The 27,982-nt window shown below is 38.8% G+C and overlaps 1 protein-coding gene across 4 annotated transcripts in view; it reads left to right on the top strand.

Moving 5' to 3' along the window:
- The window catches only part of nphp1 (nephronophthisis 1), a 119,404-nt gene that overhangs the window by 82,673 nt on the left and 8,749 nt on the right, over positions 1-27,982 (top strand). The window contains exons 14-19 of one of the 4 annotated variants that reach the window (XM_066696960.1): positions 1,044-1,120; positions 6,362-6,461; positions 7,005-7,117; positions 15,016-15,089; positions 15,584-15,628; positions 18,523-22,322. In XM_066696960.1, the coding sequence (XP_066553057.1) occupies positions 1,044-1,120; positions 6,362-6,461; positions 7,005-7,117; positions 15,016-15,089; positions 15,584-15,628; positions 18,523-18,801 (688 nt within the window). In that variant the 3' untranslated portion in view covers positions 18,802-22,322. Of the gene's footprint in view, positions 1-1,043; positions 1,121-6,361; positions 6,462-7,004; positions 7,118-15,015; positions 15,090-15,583; positions 15,629-18,522; positions 22,323-26,236; positions 26,289-27,982 lie in introns of those variants that run through there. The other 3 variants (XM_066696959.1, XM_066696961.1, XR_010805359.1) reach the window with 3 other exon arrangements.

The raw sequence follows: 27,982 nt of genomic DNA, 5'->3' as shown, positions 1-27,982 counted from the left end.
GCAGGGTTTCCACCGTAGTTACTTGAAGACAAAGTCTTTGAGGAAAGCAGGGCCCTGTTCGTTCCAAGGGTCAAGTTTCTTAAGACTCAAATAGCTATTTAAATGACTGAACACTTTCGTATACAGTCGACTTAGTCAATTGTCCAGCTGTAAAACTCCAGTGATCAGGTGGGCACAGGCGGGCATGCACAGTCTGTAAAGTTCTTTATTTAATTAAGTCCTTTAAAAGAATTCTTCATACGGCTCAATCTCCTTCTCCCAGTTTAACTCTTCTGTTGCCGGCAAAGACTTGGTTGGTTTCTGGTTCTGGTTCGGGCAACAAAGCTACAGGTTGAGCTGTGGCAGCGAGTTTCTGGTTCAGGTGAGAGAGAGAGCGAGAGAGAGAGTGTGCTCTGTTCTTTATACGCTTGTCAGATCAATAGGTGATTGGTTCTTGAGTTTGTGAGATTAGATTTCGGTTTCAGCCCCCAGTGTCCTATTGGAGGGGGGCTTGATTTAAGACTGATGTCAATCCATGCCATCTTTTGGAAATGCCGGTTGGCCCAGGTTCTTAGCGCTGTGTCTGGATTTCGGCTCTAGTCCATTTCAAAGAGTTTTTATTACCTACAGGCCCCCTTCCCCAGACATTTCACAGCAGGATTCCAAACTATTTGGCCTATTCTCGGTGCCATCCTCCCAGACTGTCACTTTGATGTAAACCAGTTCCACACTTTAAGGAAATCTGATAACTTTGGGGGGAGAGGTCTTCTTTATATCAGTGCTTCAGCTCAGAGCTAAAATGCTCTTATCAAAATACACCCAACATAATGCCACATAATTGTATAAAGAACTTATTAAAGAACCGTTTTATTACACAATTTAAAAAGTAAAATCTAAGCAGATTGTTCAATTAAGGTTCAATTAAGTAATTGAGCTCAGATGGAACAAAAACCTGCAGGGTAGGGGGGTCCTCAAGACCAAGTTTGGGGACCTTTGCACTAGATTGTTTCACAAAACATATCCTGTGTATTTACTGTTTTTTTTTTCTCCCTTCCCTTTTTAAGAACCTATGAGCTTACGGTGAATGGAGGTACACCATACGAAAAGGGTGTTGAAGTAGACCCTTCTATTACCAGAAGAGGTATGCAATTTAAACAGATGAGGGAAATTATTTATAGGCCACTAACTAAAATATTCCAAATGACATTTAGAACAGGGCGTGTGCCAACTAATTGGAAAACTGCAAATGTCATACCTATCCACAAGAAAGGGGACACAACTGAGCCAGGACATTACAGACCAATCAGTCTCACCTGCATTACTTGTAACATTTTGGAAAAAAATATTAGACAGAAAATAGAGGAGCATCTTAATGAAAACCATATTGTTGGAGATAGTCAACATGGGTTTAGACGAGGCAGATCATGTTTTACTAATTTATTAGAGTTCTTTGAACATGCAACTGCAGCTGTAGATCACATGAAACCATATAATATGATATACTTAGATTTTGTCCCCCTCAATGTGTATGTCGAGGTTGTCGATGTTGATGTTCAAGAGGTCAAGATGGGTGTACAGATGTCGAGATAGCGTCGATGCGATGATGTCGAGGTCGATATAGTGGCACAAAGGTCGACGGATGTGGTCGAGCGGTCGACAAGGTCGGTCGAGGTCGACAAGGGATGGACAAGGGGTGGATAGAGTTGGTTTGTTGAGCACCGTTCTCGACATGAACGGTTGAGCGGTTTAAAGTCCGCCGTCAGAGGTCGAGACGAGAAGAAGAGCGAACGGTCCAGTGGAGTAGTCTCCTTCCTTTTTCCTCTCCTTACGCCACTCGAATCTGTAAAAGAAGAATAGATGGTACAGCTGGTAAATCGTGCAACAGATCTCAGTGGAGGGACCGAGGCCGGCTCTGAGCGAGACTCCCACCGCATTCTTACTCCGAAGAGAAGCAATAATAATTAAAAGACCGTAGTCTGAGCTCCGAAGAGACAAAAAAAACACTCTGTAGAGGATTAGCAAAAATTAAACCGAACTCCGAAGAGCAGGTGAGCACACTTCTCAAAACTTTAACCTCTTAAACCCCCAGCAATTTTCTGCCAGTTTCTGCCAGGGGGGCTGTGACCTTAAATAAATCATAATATCTTCCAAAGTATAGACAGCACAGGCATGGTTCAGGGCTTAAATTCAAGGTAACCCCATGGGCATCAGAACTAAACCCTCAGAATGTATACAAATCTTGCTCAGAACACACACTGGAATACATTTTTTTTTTTTTTTTTTTATGCCTTCTATAGTCATTTTTTCAACTTGTAGCACACCCAGGAGGCAATTTTTTTCCAGTGTGTCTCCAATATGTCTACTACACTGGGTACAGATTTGACACTGATCAGACAAAGTGTTCAAATTCTACATGAAGTTTTCCAAAGCTAGGCCCAAGGGACATCTCCAAACCTCTCCAAAAATGTATATTGTGCAAGTATTTATGGCCAGTCATACACTAGTTTATTGAAACTGTTCTAAAAGGGATGTTACATTGCATGCTATACATTGCGATATGAATAAGATTTTGTAAAAAAAACAAAAAAAAAACTTTTTGTGCAATATTTCATTCAAAGGGTGTCGTTTTTTGGAGACTTTGGGGTACCCAAAATGTATCCAAGACGAGTATGCATGACAAATATTCTGTTCGCACATTTCTCTCGCATACATAACCGTTTGTGCAGCAGATTGTTGCTGCTGAGTCTTTTTTGTAGATCTATATTTTCAATACCTCACTGTATTTCTGTCACTTGCTTGAAAGTATGTCATGAATGTCAAGAAGCAAAATAATGAGACTTGTTTTTTCAAAGTAAAGTGTTTACTTCAGAAATCAAATATTAACCTTTTCAAATAATGAAAAGAACTGAACAAGAACTATACAAAATTAACTATTTACATCCCAAAAGTGCTAAAAAAATTAACAATAACAAACAAAACAAAAACATGAAATGTACAAAAAAGTATTTACATCCCAAAAGTGCTAACACTAAACAAAAATAAACTATTTACATCCCAGAAATGCTAAAAACTGAACAAAACTCAAACAACAACACACACACTAAAAGCCTTATTTTTGTTCTTATTTCTTATTCATGTGCCATGTTCTAAAGCAGTTTCTGTCCACAATGATGCACAACGGCCCATCACAGGCTTCGCACTTCCATTGAGTTTTATTTCACAGTTTCTGTTCATTGCATAAAGTGCAGTGTCTTCGCCCAAAGGAGGCCTTAATGGAGGGGTCGATTTCCTTGCCCTCTGCACTTGCTACAGGGACACAGAGTTTTTCTGCACTTGCACTGGCCTCCTCCTGCTCTATAAGACCGATGTCTACCAGCTGCTTACAACGTTCTTCTCTAAATGTTTTCTGTGTGAGTGCTTTGGTATTCTGAACTTGTGCTAGTTCCTTATGGAGAAGATAACTATTCACAACCGTAATGTCAATGAAATGACAAAAAAGCTTTTTATACCACTTCTTGGTTTTTTGTGCCACGTTGTAGTACTTGATCAGTGCATCTGATAAATCCACCCCTCCCATGTGCAGATTGTACGACTTCACAGGATCAGGAATAGAAACATTCTGCATCCTCCAACTCCCATCTGCGTTGCGGACCCGTCTCTGTACTTTGTCTCCCATGTACACCTTATGGATGGAACTACACATTGTGACTTCATGTGTATCCATCCATTTGGTGTAGAGCAGTTTCACTATTTCTAATCCAGCGAAATGTGCCCCGCTTTCTTTGGTAGGCTGTTTTCTTTGGTCCTTGGGAAGCCCTGACGATTTTCCCTGATCGTCCCACAAGCTCCAAATTTGAGCTTGTGAAGGTCCTGAAACAGCATCGTGCTGGTGTAAGAATTGTCAAAATAGACATGGTACCCTTTGCCTAAGCATGAAACCTTCATGAGCCCCATAACGGAGTCATCACTCAGTCCTTTCCTTGGAACTGATTTTGTTTTTCCTGTGTAAATGTAACCTCTCCTTAGGGTCTTAAGTTGACGGGGTGGGGATGGGTGTGCTTGCCCCCCTGTGCTGAACTGGTCTGTGTGAGGTGTTACAAGGCCATAAGGTGGGAGTTGATAGTCTCATTTTCCTTTGCAAAATATCACAACTCTCACTTGTTCTTCTTCAGTGTCTTCACTGAAAATAAAAAGTGAAATGAATTGGAAATTAGAATAAAAGTTATTGTTGCTTTTATTATGTTACATTGTTTTCCATGTGATCACAAAAAATTGAATAAAATAAATAAAATAAGTTTGCTAAACTATCCCATACAATAATCTAAAATCAATGAGCACATCAATGTGAAAATAATGAAGACGTCCAGAAAACAACTTTTACTGCGTCATAAAAAGGAAGATCAGAGACTGTATAGAGCAGCCCAACACAGACGAGACATGGAAAAGTAAATTAAAGTAATTTGCATTTAGAAAATTACGCAAAATAATAATAATAATAATAACAATAACAACAATAATAATACATTTAGTGTGTATGCATTATACTTACAAATCCCGAAGAGGATCCAATCCATCATCAAAGGCTGCTTCAGATACTGAAGCTACACTTTCCAGATCAGAAAGTTGGTCACTTTCTTTGCCACTTTTACTCCAATCAATCTCCTCCAAAACTTCAGACAGACTAAATTGGCTTTTTTTAGTCCGTGTTCACTGACTGCTCGGCATTTTGATCGATTTGGGATACAACTCTTAAATTTTTTTCTAAAATGCTCTGCAATCTTGATCCGCTGTGCGTACTCCTACACTACCGCTTTTTAGGCATACAACGTGGTTAGTTAAGCACATCAATTTCTCCAATACTTTTGTCTAGAGACAAAGTAAAGCTATCATTGGACCGCTTGAGATTTCCCCTACAACGTGACCTGATTTCGCCATGTTGAGGCCAGTTGTGAGACAAAAGCAGCAAAAGGCGCAGCTAGTCAATCAGAGCTAATATCGAACCAAGGAGCCCTAGCGAGGGGGTATCTCAGTGGTGAAATAACGGATTCAAAAAATTATTTTGATATTGAGTTGGCATTTTTGCTATTTTCTTTTAATTTTTATTATATTAGAAATATTTTTTGATTACATGACATGCAGTTGTAGTACCATGTTCTGCCCGCGGGACAAGGGGGCGTAAGAGGTTAAAGTGATTGCAAGCGAAAACCCAATAAAGCACAATCACAGGCAGGTGAAAGAAGAAATGGCAGGGAGTTGCAGTCAGGAGGAGACATTTCACAGACGCCGGGGGTGGGTCTTCCTCCTGCCAGCAGGGCCCCTTATTGGGCAGCTTTAGAACATAAGAACATAAGAAAGTTTACAAATGAGAGGAGGCCATTCGACCCATCGTGCTCATTTGGTGTCCATTAATATCTAAGTGATCCAAGGGTCCTATCCAGTCTATTTTTAAATGTTCCCAAACTTTCAGCTTCTACCACATCGCTGGGTAGTTTATTCCAGATTGTGACTACTCTCTGTGTAAAGAAGTGTCTCCTGTTTTCCGTTTTGAATGCCTTGAAGCCCAATTTCCATTTGTGTCCCCGGGTGCGTGTGTCCCTGTTGATCTGGAAAAGCTCCTCTGGTTTGATGTGGTCGATGCCTTTCATGATTTTGAAGACTTGGATCAAGTCCCCACGTAGTCTCCTCTGTTCCAGGGTGAAAAGGTTCAGTTCCCTCAGTCTCTCCAAGTAGGACTTTCAGACCTGGAATAAGTCTGGTTGCTCTCCTCTGAACTGCCTCTAGAGCAGCAATATCCTTCTTGAAGTAAGGTCAGCAGGTTCTTTCCATTAGGTAATGGCTGTCTTTTGATTTGAAAGGGACTAGCCTTTTAATTTCAAAGTGCACCAGATTGATACATTTAACAGTTACTGTAATTTACACAATTATCTCCCGGGGGGCATGTCCCTGGATCACCCTAAAGAGTGTGGTGTCCCTGCACCACATTTTCCAAAAATCCTGTGGAAAAACAAAACTAGTTACTTGTGTAGATAGGGACCTGTTTAACTGTGTTTAATATAGGCTCAAGAGGAGAAAAGGTCTTTACATCGTTTACATTTTCTGTCTGTCGCTTTATTTGAGCACTGAGCACTGTACCAATAAATCGCCTATTCATACCATAACCCAGCCTCTCCATTTCCAAAGTCCCCGCAGGAGATCCCCGGAACGTTGTCCAACCCGCTACGGTACCACAGTGATCTATATGAAACATTGTTTTTCAGTATTTTTTGGAGTTAACACTTTTCAACTGCTGGGAGAATCCCTAAACTGTGCCTTATCAGTGTTTATTGAATTAAACTCTAATTATGTAAAAGAGGACTATCCATCTAACATTCACTCATTTCAGCCACCAGCAGTGCCTTTAAGCAGATGATATCATCAAGGAAGCAGCCCAAATTGTTAGTGAAACTCAAATCCCCAAATCCTAAAATGAGGACAAATTTAAGGTAAGTATGTTCAGAGTGACAGAGCTACTGTAAATATGTTACATTGTTTCTAATCCCCTTAGAATATGTTGGTGTGAGGTGTGACCTTAACATGGATAAAAGTATTGCTTTGCTCTACCTTTAATTGTTTTCCATCCATAAGATGCACTTGTTTACAGTGCCTAGCAATGTTTTAAAAAGCAAATTAAAATGTATTATTCTTTTTTTACATTAATTTCAAACTCTTTGGTTACATAAAATAATTAGGAGTTGACTAAACTGTTTAAAGTCTGACTGAAGCAGAGGTTAAGCCCCATAGTCCAGACAGTGTTCTGACAATTTGGTCTAGCTCACTGAGATTAGGGCAATACTGGGTAGGTTTGAATAAGCAATCCCTGTAGCTCACCATGCTTCTGTAACCCCCACAGTATTATTATTAAGACTGCATGTCTTGCAGTAATCACAAGGGGAGATCTAGGTTCAGACTGTAGAGCATAAAATAAAAAATATCTATGTATCTTTTAAATAAAGTTCAATGAATTGATTGATTGTTTGATTTTTCAGTTTTCTTCCAGATACTATAGTTGGAAGTACATGCTGCATTTGCCTGATGGCTTTTTATAGACTAATTCTGGCAGATGCTCTTCTGAGAGACAGACTTACAATGCAGAATGCTGGTACGTAAGTACATGTTGGTTTGTCAGATTATTTTAATTAGTAATATGTATATCCAAAATGCCTTTTAATCCGGGTCAAAATGTTCCATGGGTTTTGTCAGTATGTAAAAGAATACCAAACTTAGTCATATTAATGCTTTATTATACAATGGAATTAATGAAAACATGTATCATTCCCACAAATGCAAGACACAGTTAATTTATTGCAGGTTCCAATTCACGCTATCAAAATTAAACCTCTGCATCAGCGAAAGGGAGTGGAGACGCTGTAAATAGTTTAATGAAATGGAAGGATGCTGATCTGATAAGATACAGCCAAAATGTTGCAATGGACAAATTGTTTTAATTTGTCATTACAGGTATTGTTTTATTAGTAAGTAGTTTCGATTGGCCTGGGACTTTAAACTGGAGTTTTTGTTTTGATCTGGTATCAAATATGAGAAGAAATAATTGCTGAATGAAGTCATTTTATCTAGTGACCCCGACACATACAAGCCACAGCGGTCAAATCCTCTGAAAACAAGACCGGGTTGATGCGCAAGATACCACAATACTTTAACTAATACGAATTCAGATTAGCGGTGAGGTTGATCTGCATGAATTAACCTTGAGGCTGTTTAGTTTTATACAAGATATAGGTTCATTAAAAATGTAAATAGACAACATGTGTTTGCAAAGATGGGATAGAGACAAGCAGGGTGGATAATATTAAAAGTAAGAGTGAGAGATCTATCCAATACTCGAGTTGTGAGTTGTGGGCGGGGCTAAGCAGGCAGTAATGTAGAAGCAGGCGTTGATCTTCTTCTGTGGAGGTGGGGTTTAGCCACACTATTACGTAATAAAGTGGCACATTCCACATCCTGTCGTTTTTGCAGATTGGCTTCAATATAAGCTGTTTTTAGACTAACTATAAAGTTTTGAGTTCTGAAACTTACAGGATGTTTTTATAGGACAATTACCTCTTATATGTCAAAAGATCAAGGGAATTTTGATTTCTCAGTTCATGACCCCTTTCATTTTGTATTGTATGTGAAATATAAATGGTCCAATGGTTGTTTTAGCTAATGGTCTATCTTTTAAGACCAAACATGGTTTGAGCATGTTTTGTTTCTGAGGTAGAATTACTTAAGTGTCATTAACTTAGTTTTAAGTCACCTTTTATCGTTTGTTATCAAACTGAAGAAGAAGCTGGGTAACACTTCTGTTAGCGGCATGTAGTTTGTATTTGGGTTTGTTGGCCTGGTCTATGGAATATATAAAGTACCTTGAATGTGTTTCACAAAATAAATCTTCAATTGGAATGTGAGCCTAGTCTCTCTGGAGACAGCCTTCCAACATGGATGTGTTATCTGTGTCCTTTGGTGAGAGCAGGCCTGTCGTAAAACACAGAACTTCAAAGCTGTCTCCTTAAGTCCTTTACCACAATCCTAAATTTCTCAGTTAGGAAGGTATATGCATTTCTGTATATATTTGCCAAAATAAGGTCGTATGATTTACAACGCTTATCACAAGTGGGAAGGTGAAATAAAACACCAAATATATCACCAGCTGATATTTTGGATCTTTCGGTGAGGGAGGAAAATTAATTTGTGCTTTTATCTGCATTCTACCTCTATTTATTTAATTTCCCACATCCCCATCAAAAGACTGAATGCAAACATATATGCCTCCATTACAGCCATCTCGGTATTCTAACTGCCTGCCCATTTTATAAGCCACACTGTCAGATTGTGTCTTCTCTATTCGATGTGCAGAAGATGTCTGTTTTAATAAAGGAAGATTCAGAAATTCATTCAGCAAACATTAAAGGTTATACAAGAGGACATAGATGACTGACATCTGGCAAATTTAATTTGAAATGGTAAGTGCAAGGTATAAAATGTAGGCAATACACATTTTCACTATAAATATCAAATGGGAGGTATAAAACTAGAAAAAGCAACATATGAACATTTCATGTCGACCTCTCAGTTTCTTGTTAACTGTGTGGGAAAGCAAAAACCAGACCAACAAAATGTTTGGATATATTGTTAATGTGTAGAATTTACAAAAAGGAAAGTTATGGAAAAATAAATAAATAAATCAAATGCACTAAAACCTCCTCTAGTATAAAGGGTTCAGGTCTAGTCACCACACTACAAGAAAGATTGTCATAATTTGGGAATTTCATATTGTAGCCCAGGGGTGGTCTTGAAAAACAGTTATAAACTAAACAGAAAAACAGGCCACACACATTTTTCAAGTAAAACTACACTCACCTAAAGGATTATTAGGAACACCTGTTCAATTTCTCATTAATACAATTATCTAACCAACCAATCACATGGCAGTAGCTTCAATGCATTTAGGGGTGTGGTCCTGGTCAAGACAATCTCCTGAACTCCAAACTGAATGTCTGAATGGGAAAGAAAGGTGATTTAAGCAATTTTGAGCGTGGCATGGTTGTTGGTGCCAGACGGGCCGGTCTGAGTATTTCACAATCTGCTCAGTTACTGGGATTTTCACGCACAACCATTTCTAGGGTTTACAAAGAATGGTGTGAAAAGGGAAAAACATCCAGTATGCGGCAGTCCTGTGGGCGAAAATGCCTTGTTGATGCTAGAGGTCAGAGGAGAATGGGCCGACTGATTCAAGCTGATAGAAGAGCAACTTTGACTGAAATAACTACTCGTTACAACCGAGGTATGCAGCAAAGCATTTGTGAAGCCACAACACGTACAACCTTGAGGCGGATGGGCTACAACAGCAGAAGACCCCACCGGGTACCACTCATCTCCACTACAAATAGGAAAAAGAGGCTACAGTTTGCACAAGCTCACCAAAATTGGACAGTTGAAGACTGGAAAAATGTTGCCTGGTCTGATGAGTCTCGATTTCTGTTGAGACATTCAGATGGTAGAGTCAGAATTTGGTGTAAACTGAATGAGAACATGGATCCATCATGCCTTGTTACCACTGTGCAGGCTGGTGGTGGTGGTATAATGGTGTGGGGGATGTTTTCTTGGCACACTTTAGGCCCCTTAGTGCCAATTGGGCATCGTTTAAATGCCACGGCCTACCTGAGCATTGTTTCTGACCATGTCCATCCCTTTATGACCACCATGTACCCATCCTCTGATGGCTACTTCCAGCAGGATAATGCACCATGTCACAAAGGTCGAATCATTTCAAATTGGTTTCTTGAACATGACAATGAGTTCACTGTACTAAACTGGCCCCCACAGTCACCAGATCTCAACCCAATAGAGCATCTTTGGGATGTGGTGGAACGGGAGCTTCGTGCCCTGGATGTGCATCCCACAAATCTCCATCAACTGCAAGATGCTATCCTATCAATATGGGCCAACATTTCTAAAGAATGCTTTCAGCACCTTGTTGAATCAATGCCACGTAGAATTAAGGCAGTTCTGAAGGCGAAAGGGGGTCAAACACAGTATTAGTATGGTGTTCCTAATAATCCTTTAGGTGAGTGTATATAAAGTAATAAGATATTTATTTTACTATAATGTATTCATAAGTGCATCTAACAGTTATGTTCCTTTATTACCTGTGAATGACTTCTGTCATTCAAATAACGCACTCTTACAAACAATATCATTTTTTTCAAGTTTGAGCATTGTTTTTAAAGAATTCAAGACAAACAATTTGAACAATAGCACATTTCAAAGCACATTCAATAGATTACCATTAACATTACCGTTTGGCAACTCGAACCTTCAGCTCCCTCCACAGATTTTCTATGGGATTAAGGTCTGGAGACTGGCTAGGCCACTCCAGGACCTTAATGTGCTTCTTCTTGAGCCACTCCTTTGTTGCCTTGGCTGTGTGTTTTGGGTCATTGTCATACCGGAATACCCATCCACGACCCATTTTCAATGCCCTGGCTGAGGGAAGGAGGTTCTCACCCAACATTTGATGGTACATGGCCCCGTCCATCATCCCTTTGATGCGGTGCAGTTGTCCAGTCCCCTTAGCAGAAAAACACCCCCAAAGCATAATGTTTCCACCTCCATGTTTGACGGTGGGGATGGTGTTCTTGGGGTCATAGGCAGCATTCCTCCTCCTCCAAACTCGGCGAGTTGAGTTGATGCCAAAGAGCTCGATTTTCGTCTCATCTGACCACAACACTTTCACCCAGTTCTCCTCTGAATCATTCAGATGTTGATTGGCAAACTTCAGACGGGCCTGTACATGTGCTTTCTTGAGCAGGGGGACCTTGCGGGCGCTGCAGGATTTCAGTCCTTCATTGTGTAGTGTGTTACCAATTGTTTTCTTGGTGACTATGGTCCCAGCTGCCTTGAGATCATTAACAAGATCCTCCCTTGTAGTTCTGGGCTGATTCCTCACCATTCTCATGATCATTGAAACTCCACGAGGTGAGATCTTGCATGGAGCCCCAGACCGAGGGAGACTGACAGTTATTTTGTGTTTCTTCCATTTGCGAATAATCGCACCAACCATTGTCACCTTGTCACTAAGCTGCTTGGCGATGGTCTTGTAGCCCATTCCAGCCTTGTGTAGGTCTGCAATCTTGTCCCTGACATCCTTGGACAGCTCTTTGGTCTTGGTCATGGTGGAGAGTTTGGAATCTGATTGATTGATTGATTCTGTGGACAGGTGTCTTTTATACAGGTAACGAGCTGAGATTAGGAGCACTCTCTGAAAGGGTCTCAGCTCGTTACCTGTATAAAAGACACATATGAGCCAGAAATCTTGCTGATTGATAGGGGATCAACTACTTATTTCCCTCATTAACATGCAAATCAATGTATAACTTTTTTGAAATGCGTTTTTTCTGGATTTTTTTGTTGTTATTCTGTCACTCACTGTTAAAATACACCTAACATTAAAATTATAGACTGATCATTTCTTTGTCAGTGGGCAAACGTACAAAATCAGCAGGGGATCAAATACTTTTTTCCCTCACTTTTTTCCCTCAGTCGAGCCAAACAGAAATAGCATCTTCTGAGCCAGCTGTTGCGTCTAATTTAATGATGCATAAATCTTGGGGAGAGTGCCTATTGTGAAATGTATCCCTCAGTGTAGTGTCGCACTTGAGATCAATAAGCTCAAGCTGCTGTTAGGTGTTAGCTTTCTCATAGTTGTATGAGAGAGGGTGTGACACAAACTATTATTATTATTATTATTTATTTCTTAGCTCCAGCGAGTCCTCAGTCTTAACAAAGTCAGAGAATCACCTTGAAAACTATGCACCCATGTTACCTAGAATAGCGCTGTATTTCATTGCGCATTGCAGCAGCACACTCAAAACTGCGTTGGAAAGTGAATAAATGTCAAGTCACTAACCTGCCTGGTAAATAGCACAAGCTTAGCTCTGAATGCTTTTACATCGTTGTACAGCTCATGCACGAATACGTAATTTCCCTGTAGCTTCATGTTGAAGTTGTTTTAATGTCCCAGAACATCCACTCCAAATGCAAAATCGCAAAAACTGTTTCAGGATTGCAAGCACGCAATGAGAGCTACAAAACAACGTGCCTGGTCGTGGGCTCTACACACAGAAATGTATGCGTATTTCAGTATAGTTGGCTTGAATGTATAGTTGGCTTGAATATTATTTGGATGAATGACCATGGGCTGGATGAATATCTCTGGCGGGCTGGATCCGGCCCGCGGGCCATAGTTTGCCCATCTCTGTTTTAGCCTTTAACAGGGAGGATTAAATGAAGGCTAGATTCAGTAGTTTTAAAAATGATTTAGATTTTTTCTGGAAAGGGATTAAGAGTGCCACTCAGCAAGTTCATGTACACATGAAAACTGGTATATTTTTCTGCAAAACAATTTCTGTGTACATAATCTCTTTAGTCATACTACATTTATTTATTTATTTTTAAACAGAAATTGACACCTCTAATAAGACTCTTACAACCAACATACCTGTAAAATGTTTCTGAAAACATTCCAATGGTGTATTTTACCTCAGGTTCTACTTGAGCTACTACTGCCTAGTCACACCATTTTCTGAAAAAGATGTATGTATACAATGGTATATCCAAATTCAGTTTCCTGCACTTTATATAATGTAAGTATACTGACTAATAGAGGTGATTAACAATTAAAATTAGAGCTTGGATAATTGATCTAATTAAATTGATTATTTTAATATCCAATTATGTTTTGGGATATTCAAGTTAAGAAACATAAGAACATAAGAAAGTTTACAAACAAAAGTTCTCTCATTCATGACTTTTAGGCAATTACCTTCATTCACTTTTTATACACTCTGTATAGAACTCCATTAGGCCCTGGAAATGTGAACCCCCAATTTGTTCTCAGCTTGCTCTACTTTCCTCTTAGGTGAACTATCCTCATTAAGTGTGGATTAATAGGCGGCCTGTCTGAAGGAATGAACATAGGCTTCTGCCTTTTTTCAACCTAACCCGTTCACACTTATTAGGCCGGCCCTGGGTTGCCTCAAATTTAGTCTGGCTTTTTTCAGACACCCCATTCACATTTGCAGTTTTAGGAGGCCTAAGTGCGTTCACATATGCGGGCGAAAAGGCGGCCTAAACTAAATGCATGCCGGGAAGTAAACAAATCTGCTCAAACCAGTGACGCAGGACATTAGGTCTGCTTACAGGTGTATGTGATATATGTATAATCACAACTTATTAATATTGATGTAAATATATAGGCTATTGATCAGTTCTATATTTTCTTTGAAAGTAATCTTAACCCTTTGCAGCCAAAGCTTTCTAATATAATTTAAAAAGGTGCTGGTTCAATGGGGAATCAAATTTATATATTTCTCTTTTCAAATGTCTATCTTCAGTTCTGCAAGTCTAAAAGTGCTGTTATACAATTCACCCGAAAGCGAAGCACCTTTATTAGGACATCCACATGAAATCACAAAAAATCGTATGCATCGAAAGAAAATATGTGATGCGTCTATAGTGATATCCTCTTAGACAGCAGTGCTCGTACACTTCCTGTGGTTTCTGTTTTAACTTTATTTTCCATTCACATTGTAAACAGCGCTTTAATTTCTGCATCGTCCCAGTTGTTTCCTCCAACGCCGGCATTTGTGATTGTACTGCTCAGCTCAATATAATCGCATTTCGGATTGGATAGTAAACAGCTGGTCTCGTTTTAAAATGCATTGATTTGAATGGAAACTTGCTTCTGTTAAATTTATATCGTTTTAATGCAAAATTCGGATAATTAATAAAGTTACCTGGTCCCGTTCAGAATTTTTACATGCCGGGCCGGCCTAAATCTCAAGTGTGAACGGTGTGTGTTTTGTCTAAATATCTCTCCAGTTTACACTTAGATGCCTGGTGAATAACTTTACAAGTTTGAATTTTTTTGTAAAGAAATTAGTTATTGTGTATTTGTGTAATGTTTCCATAAGCAATCCGCACTGCACAGTGTTGATAGCCTTTTGTAATTGATTGCATCCTTCTGATTTTCCTCTGCCTGCCTTCTAAATATACCTTCTGCTTTTATATTTGTTTACATATACAGTTCTAGAGAACGTGTACAACAAGAGTTTTTGTTATATTTTTCAGAAGTACTTTTTTTGTTTTGTTTTTGTTTAATTCTGAAATTATTATCTGATTAATATGCCTAATTTAAATGTAAATTGATGCATTTGTTTATGTGGATAAGTTCATATTTGCTATGGATAGTGAACATAGAAAACCAAATCAGTATTGAGTTACAGAATAGCATCTAGTTATGGTGTCATTATTAAATTACAAAATAATATATAATAAGTGATTTAATTGAAACATTTATACATATTCATGTTTTAGGTTTAATTTGCTTGTCCTTATTGACCTAAAACGTCCTTAAGACTTATTTGATTAGGGAATGGAACTAGGCTGGCATTGCATCTCCAAGTATAAAGAAAAATAATATAAAAAAATATTTTACAGATCCTATATGTAACCCTTTATTGGCAACCTTTCCACTAATATTAGACCAGACAGATCTTCTAGATGCTCTCAGGGTAAGTTTTTGTTCAATTTATATGTATTCTTAAAGTGCAGAGACTCATGAATATTTATAACATTGTTCTGAAAAAATAGGGTTATACTGTTATACTGTGATGAACCTCAGAAAGCACAACTTTCAATCAAAGGTTTAGTACATAATCTTTTTTTGTATCAGTCGCCAATTACATACAATTGAAGCCCACTCAGAAAACACATTTATTAATGTGTGCAGGTTTCATTTAATGTTAAAACACATTCAAAGTGTGGGCATGGTTACAGGCCTTACCTAAGTTAAAAATGTGATACATTGAGTGGTCCAATATCCATAACAATCACCCATGTCATAATATTAGGTTATTGTCAATACGTTAAATTTGCTGAAAGGACTAGTTTGATTCAACTGCTTTCTGTTACGACCTAATTATTGCTGCAAAATAACAAGGGCCAAGTTTAAAATCATCTAAAATCAAATAAATCTAGGACACAATTCTCAGATCTGTCTTTGCAGAGTGTGTGGGCAGAGAAGGAAAGCACTTTGAAAAGATCAGAAAAGGTATGGTATATATTTTTTCTGTCAGCAGATGTTATGTATGTATTAATATTGTATTACTAAAATGTTCTATTTATTATTATGTGGCCTAGAAGCTATTGTTTCTCTTTTGATTAACTCTACATATATATTCCACCAGAACTACCACAACAAAGAGAGGGGAAGAATCATGTTAACTTTTAGTACAATTCGTTTATTTTTGAATAAAGGGATATTATATAAGGGAAGGCAAACTGAGCTGGTCAACACAGGAGAGGAACCATTCTTTATAAAATTTTGCAGTTGATCCTCTAAATCAGGGGTGTCAAACTCAAGGCCCGCGGGCCCCCCCAATGGTTTTAATCCAGCCCCTGTAAAGGTGGTGTATCATTAAGTAATTAGGCCCACGACAGCTTGTGAATGAGGAAATTGCGTGTGAAAACTACAGTTCCCATGAGCCATTGCGAGTGTCATTGGCGCGAGGTAGGATCACAGACTGAGTTACTGTCCACGTGCTGTTCTTTCATTAATCTGCAATAAACTCAACTCAAAATGTCCAAGAAAAGAAAAATCGACAAGGAAGGTAGAGTGTTTTAGGAAAGGTGGGAGTAGGAATATCTGTTTGTAGAGCAGTTTAAAACCTGTATGCCTCGTTTGTAAGGAAAGTTTAGCCCGGATGAAATAATTGAATATACAGTGGCACTACGAGACTGAACACAAAGAGAAGTACTGGGTGTTTGGAGAGAGAGGCTGCACAAAGTGGCTGAATTTAACAAAATAAACTACAGCAAAACATGTATAGCAGGTGGCTACAATTTAAGACTAATAGGGTTTCTCAGTTTGATGCATTGTTCCCTAATTTCAACCGGTGTCCTAATTGACTAATTGTCAAGTTATTGCTGTTTAAACTTGCTATTATTATAATTGAGAGACGCTATTTCACAGACACTGGGCCAGTCTAGCAGTGCTGGTAAGCCTGGCTGCATCGATTTTGTTAAATCACATCTATATAGTATCGTAATGTTGTCTATTTATAGGGCAAGACTGGGTGGTGCATTTCGCATCCTGGCTGTGGTTGCTCGAGGTCAATGTTTTATTCCCTTTTTTTGTGATGTTAAGTAGTTGCATTTGAGATCTGAATGTATTCAATTGTTAATTGCATGTGTTTTTATTCTAATGAGCATCAATCACTGTTTTCACAATATTGGGTTGTTTCTATTATTGGTTTTGTTTTTTAGTTTGCAATATTTGGTTCGTTGTTCTTTTGTATTTGTACTGGTGTTTGGTTTCACGTATGGTTATATTTTACGGTCTTGTGATTAGTTTGTTTTGTTTAAACTCTTATTTTCGATCATTCTTTTGGTTTGATGAAGATTGCTGCTCGCTGCGCAAGTACAAAAGGAGAACTTGCATACTCTTAACAAGACCTTTGGAGATGATGCAGTGTGCAAGTCGTTTTTAATCCAGTCCTGAATCAATGACACACTTAGGCGAAGTTCAGTTCGTTGGCGCTGCAGTTTTAGGCCTTATTACAGTGCCGGTACCACAGACCTGCCTGCGCGCTGCAGGTCCTCTCAGTGTGTGAAGCGCAGACTTGTGTGAACAGCTGTTTCACTGATGAAGCTCAACACATCCGCCCAAACCTCACGACGACATCTATACTGCATACTGAACATCGCTTCAGCACAACACATTACACTGACAAGCTCGTCTCACGAAAAAGGTGTCAGGTCTCCTGAACAAATGAACCCCCTCAGAGCAGTGATTAGGTCAGATGTGTGTTTTGAATAATTGTATGTTAAAAAAAAGTATAATTCTAACTAACTATTGTACATTGAGTGTTGCCAATGTTTCAGTTGACAGTGAATTATAAATTGGGATGAGCAAATATTTATGCGGCCCTTGAATGAAAAATTGAGTTTGACACCCCTGCTTACAATCTAAGTGAGTACATCAGATCCCTAATCCAGTGAGAATTTGATGTACAAATATATATTGCATTTGCTAGCTTTTGAAAGATTGCAAAATTAAAAAATATATCACGAAAAAAATACTTTAGCTGCACATTACTTTCTTTAAATTGTATTGTTTTCCTATCTAGGATGCAGATTTGATGTCAACAAAATCCATAATGCAGTGAATTTAATTTTGAAAGCTGTAATTTTAACAGTGAAATGTTTTCAATATAAGTTCAGTGAGTTTCATACTACATATTTAAAAAAAATCCTAATCATATAAATCAAAACAGTCAGAGGGATATTTATCTACTAACACACATGGCTATATACAGGAATCACGGTGGTAACTATTTCTGTCATAGTTGTCACAGGGGTAGGGTTTACATTCTGAAGTATCACTTCCGATACACATACATATACTAACCAAAATAAACAACCAACTATTATGGACAGTATCTATGATTATACTACTGCTACTAATCTTATTACTATCCCATATTATCACTGATCCAATCTACTCCTAACCTAAATTCTGCTACATAAACTACAAATTATCATTGTCCCTATTGCCTCCTGATTACCAATAACATAATGCATATTCAATAATATATTATGCTTCTATTATTATTATTATTATTATTATTATTATTATTATTATTATTATTATTATCAGTATTAGTTGTAATAATAATAATAACAAAAATTGCATGTTGCAGTAGATAAATTATACATTTAAAAAGTTTTAAGACAATGTTATGTGAAAAATATTTTAAATGTACTAAATTTAATATTTTGTATTTAATCCAGTGGTTACATTATTATATATATGTATATGTATATATAAACATAATCCAGATTGGAGGTAAATACAGTTGTAGTCTATATTCCTGTTTGGAATTAAACACATAATAATAGAGAATATTAATATTAATCTATAATGCAAATTCTACTACAACACAGAGAGACAGCGAGTTCCAGAAGTCTGTGTTTGTGCAGCTGTACTACAACACTGTGTACCCGCTCCTGCACTCCCCCAGCCTGCCACCTCCATGTTGGGCCGACGAGGAGACAGAGGCCTTACGGTGGAACTCCATTGCTAGCTTCTTGTCACTAAATAAAGAGAATGAAGGCTCTCTTTTCTCACTTCTCTCACAAGACACTGCACACAAGGCATTTGATATCTCCCACGTTACCTACAATTTTGTGCAAATGAGACAGGATGTGGACACTACTTTGTGATGTGTGAGGATATTATTATGCTTTGCTATACATTTCAATATATATATATATATATATATATATATATATATATATATATATATATATATATAATTATTTTAAGACTGGCCTCTAAAAGTTAATTGCGTAATTGAAGCAGGCTCCAATTCTTTGTCCTAAAATTTCCATATATTCTCATAATTGTATGTGGGGGAATTGAAAGAGAAAGGTCTTTTGAGTCTTGAGTTACACACTGTATTTCAACTGACCCAGCATTTTCCAAATAAACATTTAAGTTGTCTGCAGGTGTCACATGGATTCATGTTCTATTATAGCAAAGGTTTCACATGACCAGGGCAGGATCTGCAGGACCAGGGCTATAGACCTCTTGGTGGCCTCACTGACTAGTGCCCTCAGTTTTTGAGGACAGCCTGGTCCTAGGCAGATTCACAGTTGTGCCATATTCTCTCCATTTCTTAATAATAGACTGTGCTCCGGGGGATATTCAATGCCTTGGAAATGTTCTTATATCCTACCCCTGATTGGTGCTTTTGAAGAACCTTATTCCAGATTTGCATTGAATGTTCCTTTGTCTTCATGTTGTAGTTTTTGTTAGGAATTGTACTAACAACTGTGGGACCTCCCAGAGACAGGTGTATTTAATCTGAACTCACGTGACACACCTTAATTGCACAGATGGACTACATTCTACTAATTATGTGACTTCTAAAGACCATTAGTTTCACCACAGCTCAATCAGGTGTGGCATAGCAAAGGGGTTGATTGCTTATGCAATCGAGTATTTTCTGTTTTGTTTTTGTAATTAATTTAGGACGATTTATATTTTTCACTTTGACATTAATGGACATTTTCTGTGTCCTAAATAAATCTATTCTGATTTCACGTTGTAACACAATGAAATGTGGAAATGTCCAAGGGGGGTGAATACTTTTGAAAGCCACTGTGTGTGTATGTATGTATGTTTGTATGTGTGTATATATATATATATATATATATATATATATACCATAGCCATAACATTATGACCACCTGCCTAATATTGTGTAGGTCCCCCTTTTGCATCCAAAACAGCACTGACCCATCGTGGCCTGGATTCTACTAGACCTCTGAAGGTGTGCTGTGGTTTCTGGCAACAAGACGTTAGCAGCAGATCCTTTAAGTCTCCTAAGTTATGAGGTGGGGCCTCCATGGATCAGACTTGTTTGTATTGGATTGAGATCTGGGGAATTAGGAGGTCAAGTCAGCACCTTGAACTCATGATTCATCAGACCAGGCCACCTTCTTCCATTGCTCCGTGGTCCAGTTCTGATGCTCACGTGCCCATGGTAGGCGCTTTCGGCAGTGGACGGGTCAGCATGGGCACCCTGACTGGTCTGCGGCTACACAGCCCCATACGCAACAGACTGAGATGCACTGTGTGTTCTCACACCTTTCTTTCAGAACCAGCATTAACTTTTTCAGCAATTTGAGCTACAGTAGCTCGTCTGTTGGATCAGACCACACGGGCCAGCCTTCGCTCCCCACGTGCATCAATGAGCCTTAACCGCCCATGACCCTGTCGCCGATTCACCGCTTTTCCTTCCTTGGACCACTAGGTACTGACCACTGCAGACCGGAACACCCCACAAGAGCTGCAGTTTTGGAGATGCTCTGACCCAGTTGTCTAGCCATCACAATTTGTCCCTTGTCAAAGTCAAAGTCAGATCCTTACACTTGCCTATTTTTCCTGCTTCTAACACATCAACTTTGAGGACAAAATGTTAACTTGCTGCCTAATATATCCCACCCACTGACAGGTGCCATGATAACGAGATTATCAGTGTTATTCACTTCACCTGTCAGTGGTCATAATGTTATGGCTGATCGGCATATATATATATATATATATATATATATATATATATATATATATATACCCTTAAATATAACATCTACCAGGGTAACATTTTTCTACTTTATATTGTAACATGTTTAAGTAAAATTCAAGAAATGGCATCAACAACTTTCATAGGTTGATATGTGATCAATAGTTCTCTCTCTATAGGCATGGTACAAATTGAAATGTTTGTCTATGAAATAGTGCATAGTAATGTTTATGTTTATATACCTATTTGTTTTTACAAATGATCATGATGTATTTTGATTTGTACTTTGTACTATTTATTTAACAACAAACGTATACAGTCTTTTTCAGTAAAAACTTTATGATGACTGTGATTATTATTGAACAATAACAATATTTTACACTGTAATATTATCTGATTTTTTTAAACCAAATTTACCAGACAAATTTGTCATTTTTTATAGGAACTGTAGTTTTATACTGACATATCCACCCATTTTCTTTTTGTACAGTGTAAGTAGCGCCAAATGGTTTTGTGTGTTGTTATTGTGTATTAGTAAAATACATACCACTCTTCCATGTTGATTCTATCATATGAACAACTTTTAAAAATATAAAATTGAAAACTTCAGAATAATGGTGGATGTGAAACTCTGGAATGCTCTCCAGCTCATGCAGCTATGTCATGTCCTAACTTCATGCCTTTCATGATTTTGAAGACTTGAATCAAGTCCCCACATAGTCTTCTCTGTTCCAGGATGAAAAGTTTCAGTTCCCTCAGTCTCTTCGAGTATGAAATTGCTCTCCTCTGAACTGCCTCTACAGCAGCAATATCTTTCTTGAAGTGTGGTGCCCAGAACTGTACATGCATGTAATACCTTGAAGTTGTCCACATTGAATTTCATCTGCCAGATGTCAGCCCACACCTGAATATTATCTAAGTCCCTTTGAATAATGTTGTGTTCACATGATTTAGAATTTGCAATGTTATCTGCCAGAGAGAGATGAAGATGGTGGAATAATAAAACTTCCCTTGTTAGTTATTAAACATATCCCTTTTTTTGGCTCGTGAACCTACAAATTGGTAATGAGGATGGCTGGCCACTGCTGCTGTACTGCTACCTGCTTTCTTCCTTCCTTGAGTGGGAGAGCCCACAATTCCATTCCCGACATGGATGAAGATGTTCGATAACTACCTCGTTGTTATCGATGCTACGGGGATTGAATGGCCTGTTGAAAAGGCATCTTGTGCAAATATTCGCGAATGGCTTTTGTTGGAACTGGGCCTTACTCTTGACAAGGCTATTACACTTGCTTGTCAGATAGAGTCCGACATGGCCCCTGCTCAGTCTATTGTTCCAGAGCGTTTGCTCCCAGTGCCAGCTACGTATGCGGCGCCTAATAAATTCCAACATAGGAACAAGCAGTCTTATCACAAACCACAGATTTGCTCTTACACTGCTTCAAAGCACACTCCGAAACCTCGTTGTTGTTTCCACTGTGGTTCTCTCTCTTACCTTATGAATGCTCCCGGGTGCCCTACACTGAAAAGCAAATGTAAAAACGTGTGATAAAATGGGGCATTTTGCGCAACGTCTGACGTTCTTCTCAGAAACTGCCAGTGCATGAACTGGAGGTTCCTGAGCTTACAGTCTTATACCTCGACGAAACCACACAGGGGAAGGCTAAAATATTATTATTATTATTATTAGGCTTCCATGCACGAAGTCTATTGTTTCTGTTAGGATTTGTATTATTATTATTATTATTATTATTAGGCCTCCATGCACGAAGTGCTAGAAGCCTATTGTTTCTGTTAGGATTATTATTATTAGGCTTCCATACACGAAGTGCTGGAAGCCTATTGTTTCTGTTAGGATTTGTATTATTATTATTTATTTATTTATTTATTTATCCTTCCGCCAAAACTTCTAATGCCCCTAAAACGCTCATACATACATTAAGACTCACGAAACTCACAAGTGTTGTAGAAACCACTTATCCCTACAAATGCAGTGAAAACTACACATACTGGTGTCATGGTGTTGCTAAATATTGTGATAGGAGTCTAAATTGTGAAATGCAACAGAAATCTTCTTTTCCAAAACCTAATGACACATGCATATGCCACTTCATACACATGCATACCTTATGCCCCACTATTACGCTTGTTCATCAGAAGTTCCCCGGGCGCACACTTTGTCCGCCATGTAGCAAGCTCTGATTCCAGCTTTGGTGCCTTCTAATCCATGCCACTTATACCCACTGTGACACAAATTGGCATGCATTACACTAGTACAGAGTCCTGCCAAGGGTGTTAAAGGCTAGTTGTCCCAGTGAAAAACATGGGTGCTGTGGGCCAAGGAAAAAAAATGTATGCGTCGCTTAAGACAAGTTACACATTTCCTGCACACTTGAATGCAGTACACACCTGAAACTCTGCACATGCGTGTATGCCTCTGCCTTGAAGAGAATACCAGAGAATGAAGTTGGTGAGGTACACGGTTAAGCCGCAATGTTGTATTTAACATGAATCCGCGTGCAAATATGAAAACAGTTACTACTCCAGAACGATAAAGCCCAGTGCCCTGAAACTGTGCATGTATTACATAGATACTGCAATCTATCAAAGTGACTGTTGACTGTGTTCAACAACATTGCAGCCACAAGAAAATGACTGTGCACATATGCAAAATACACATATTTATAGAAGCATGAAATTGACCCCAGAATAACCTATCAGCAAAATTCAAAAACTCACCAAGTTCTGTTACATTATGTCACTTATGACAGCAAATCTTCACTATACTATAGCCTAATGAACTTAAATTGTCAGTGATTAAACTAGAAGAAAGATCTGTCAAAGTTGATGAAGCCAAGTTGATAGGACACAAAATCTTGCTGCTGTACACCAACCAAAATGAAAGCTTCGCATGTCAGCCACATCATGACATTCCTTATGTAGACCTCTACCTCCATCATGAGGCCAAACTTGGGAATTGCAGTCTGTATCTTGAATGACACAATTAAAACTTCACAAATATGGTAGAATTAAGTGAAAAATACAATGGTATCTTACATCATTGAAGCAAGCAATGAGGAAATTGAAATTAAAGTCCACTGACTTAGATTACATACTTCAAATGAAAAAAATGAAAACCGCAAATCTATACTACAGTGGATTGACATACTGATACAACATGGAAGCCTTAAAAGTTGCATGGAACTTCGAGTTATTTTGATTATTTTTCCGCCATTTTTTTCAAAAGCCTATAAAAACCAAACCGAAGGACGAAAACTCACGAAACTTCATACAGCGATAGATGGCTATGTAGTGCTATGCCATGTGCAATATGGAGGCCATATGTCTTCTTCTCCGAAACCGCAGACGGGACAGATGTGAAACTTGGTGTGTGAAGTTATGTTATGGCTTATATTCAGATTTGTTCAAGACAAGTCGATAAGTCACATGGTTTGGAAGCCATATTGGATTGGCCAAGAATCTTCAAAGATCTTCTCTGAAACGGTTGGTCCGATTGATACGAAATTTTCTACACGTGACCTTGGCTAGCTCCTCTATCAGATTTGTTCAAGGCAAGTTGATTGAGAAAACGAGATGGCCACCATGAGCCAATCAAATTTCAGAGATTGTCAAGTTGCAAATAAATGCATATGGTGCAGGATGGAACCATGTTAGAATGTATTGGACTGATTGTTACTTGACAGGATTGATCCCATAAGCAATGTGGTGGTCACTGGTCATTATTATTATTATTTTACTTATTTTTTCTTCTCTTCCACCAGAATATGTTCAAATGCCTATAACTTTTGAACCGATGTCTAAAAAGTCACCAAACTTGGCATGGATGTAGGAGTCTATGGCATGGTCACTGGACCATAAAATGGAGGCATCATGTAACACGGTTTGGCAGCCATCTTGATTGTAGTCCAAACAAAAAAATGTCAGTTTTCAAACATCGTTTTCTCAGGAACAGTAAATAGTTCAGATATGAGACTTATACTACATACTGCGCTTATGTCAATACTTGATTTGGCTATTTCAAAAAATGTATAAGTCACACGGTATGGCAACCATCTTGGATTATGCTGAAAACACTTCGATTTCTCATAAACCCTTAAACTGGCTGATGTGTGCTTTGGTATACAGTATCTTTGGACTGTGTTCTATACATGTTCTTAAAGAAAAGTTCCTACATGAAAAAACATGGCAGTAATGAACAAAAGATTTTGACTCAATTTTAAGCCTGCAATGACACACTGTCACCACTGGTAGCAGCATATACCACAAACAGGACAGAGAAAAAATTACGAAGCCGCCATCTTGGGCATGTACATCGTAACAACAAAACACTATCATTCACTTGCAACAGTATTACAGTGGAAACTATTGTTTTAAACACAGAAACACTTCTGCATACAAATACAAGTAGTGTAAACTGAGATGTGTTTGTAGTGAGGGTTGTTTCAGACTGTGAAGGAAAGCGAGGGATAAACCGGAAGTGAAAGTAAAAAATTGTCTCAACACACTGTAATGCAAGGTATTAAAGTAAATACATGAACATGAACAGTGGTACAACAGATATGACGTTGCTGAATCTGTAGTGGTGGGTTATTGCTTTCAAATTGAAGTAATTTCCAACTGCGATCACAACGAGTGCATGACTTCCTGTTTATATCATGTTACCGATGCAACACGGGGGGCATAACTTCGTCCTCTTCTCTCTCGGTGAAATCGTAACTTATGGTGACATATTATATACTGATCTGTGCAGAATCACTTGGTCTTTGCTGTAGAGCTGAAAGGGTGAACATGAGACATGTACTGTGCCAGTGTCAGTGTTTTGACACAATAGTATTTTCATAGGTTTTTCCATAATGTAAGTTATAGTCTACACACACACACACACACACACAGATCAATGAACAATGACTTAAACATACACGGCATCCTTCAAATAAATCGTGTGCGATTAAGGCATTACACTTAGAAACACTGTCATATTGAGTTTGTGTTAAATAGTTTGAGTGGCCAGTGTACATACTTAAATACTGCCATGTTAAAAGACTTGTTTGACTGAATTCTTGGTATGCGCTATGAATGAATAAAATAAAATGACAGTTTCTCAGAACGAGCACGAGCGCACCAATGCTCTCGAAACACTCACGAGACACGTTTGCCCCTCACTCGCGAGCTCTTCGCGCATAACTGTCTCTTGCTTTAGCTGTCTGATCACTCTGCTAACTTGTCACTTGTTGCTTGGGTCGTTCATGTCGAAGATCGATTGAAGTAAGTCTCCATAGATTTTATGTTTATGCTATACTGTGAACTGTAATATTCATTTCTGTGCGGCGATTAGAGAAATGTCATTTTATCAACAATGAATAATAATTAAGTTAAAGCAGTAATGTTGGTTATACATGTTTTAATTCTTATAAACTTCATAACTTAGTTAAAGTAGATGTGTACCCTTTGCCTTGATTGAATGATTAAAACAATAAATAATAAAATAAACATGATGTCGGATCAATGTTAAGTTTCCTTATGTACTTGTTTCTCTCTCCTTCTTAAAGAGAACCAAGGGCCATTCAGGCTACTATGGATGTGACCGATGCATGCAGGAAGGTACATATGTCAATCGAGGCATGACCTTTCCTGAGTTAAATGCCCAACCACACAAACACTTTGATGAAATGTGTAATGAAGAACATCACCATGGTCGCTCTCCATTAAATGGTTTAAACATGGGTTTAGTAACCCAGTTTGTTTTGGATTACATGCATCTGGTTTGTCTAGGGGTAACAAGGCGTCTGCTGATGCTATGGTTTTAAGGTCCTCTCTTATGTCGGTTAGGTTCACATTCAGTTACAGCCATTTCCCAATGCTTAACAAGCTATAGGCAATATATACCTGTGGAATTTGGAAGGAAGCCAAGAGGTCTGTCAGAAGTTGATAGTTGGAAAACTACCAAGTTTAGACAGTTTTTGTTATATACAGGACCAGTTGCATTAAAATATCATCTTGCTTCCCCTTATTATGAAAACTTTCTTTGCTTGTCAGTAGCCATTTATTTAATGCTTTGCCTGGAAATCTGCGCTTATTATTGTGATTATGCAGACAGTCTTATACATTTTTTTTGTTAATCAGTTCATGACAGTGTATGTGTAACCGTCCTCAAGGACCAAAGGAAAGGATCCAAGTGCAGGCTTAGAGTTGAAGCAGATAATCCGATAAGGGCAAACGATAGAGAGTATCGGGACAGTCCAGGTCAATCGATCAAGCGAACAGGCTAGTGGGGAGATCCAAAAAGTGGTAAACGAGAGAGGGAAGCAAGAGGTCAATATACACGGTAAGGCAATCAAGAAACAATGCTCAGAATTGATCCAGGAGAGAATGCAAGACTCCGCGATTATGCTGGGAAACAGAGGGGTTTAAATACTATGTAGGGGAGAGGGTTTGAACTAGGTGAAGGAGTGATTAGCCAATGGTAAAAAAGGAAGACAGAACAGGTGCACCTGGAAGGAAAGAATGTGGAGAAACTGGTTGTGCTGGATAGAGGAAAGGAGAAGCACTAGATACGGGAGAGGGAGACCTCTGGTGGTGAACTAAGGTAGGAACAGGGGAGACCGTGACACTACCCCCCTCCCCAGAATCGGCCTCGGCTGGACCAGAGTAGTGAGAATGGCGGCGAGGACGGCCACGAGGCTGAGGAGCAGGAGCAGTAGGATGAGCCCTATGAAAGTCCGCAATGAGAGACGGATCCAGGATATCCGAGGCTAGAACCCAAGAACGTTCCTCTGGACCATACCCCTCCCAGTCGACCAAGTACTGCAGGCATCCTCTGTGGCGATGAGACCGTAACAGGGTTCTGACAGCATATGCTGTCGTCTAGATCCAGGGGAGGAGGAGGTGGAGGAGAAGAAGAAGAAGGAGAAGAAGAAGAAGAAGAATCCTGAGGAGAATCAGAAGGAGAGGAGGGATCGGGGCGTACAGGTTTTAACAAAGAAACATGAAATGATGGAGCTATCTTGTAGTGAGAAGGTAACTGGAGACGATAGGTAACTGGATTGATTTGGCGGAGAACAGGAAAGGGACCGATAAAGCGAGAGCTCAATTTCTTGGATGGGAGTTTAAGTTTAATATCTTTAGTAGATAGCCAAACCAACTGTCCTGGGTGGTATTGCGTGGCGGGTTGTCGATGTCGATCTGCCGAGGTCTTTTGACGGCGGATAGCTCTTTGGAGACGGACGTGTGTAGCATTCCATACATCTGCACTGCGACGGAACCAATCATCGACTGCTGGGATGTCGGTAGACTCC

This window comes from Amia ocellicauda, chromosome 23 (genome assembly GCF_036373705.1).
Source record: "Amia ocellicauda isolate fAmiCal2 chromosome 23, fAmiCal2.hap1, whole genome shotgun sequence".
In the NCBI taxonomy this organism is placed as follows: Eukaryota; Metazoa; Chordata; class Actinopteri; order Amiiformes; family Amiidae; genus Amia; species Amia ocellicauda.
The sequence above is the reverse complement of the archived record's forward strand: the minus strand, read 5'-3'. Positions and strand labels throughout refer to the sequence as shown.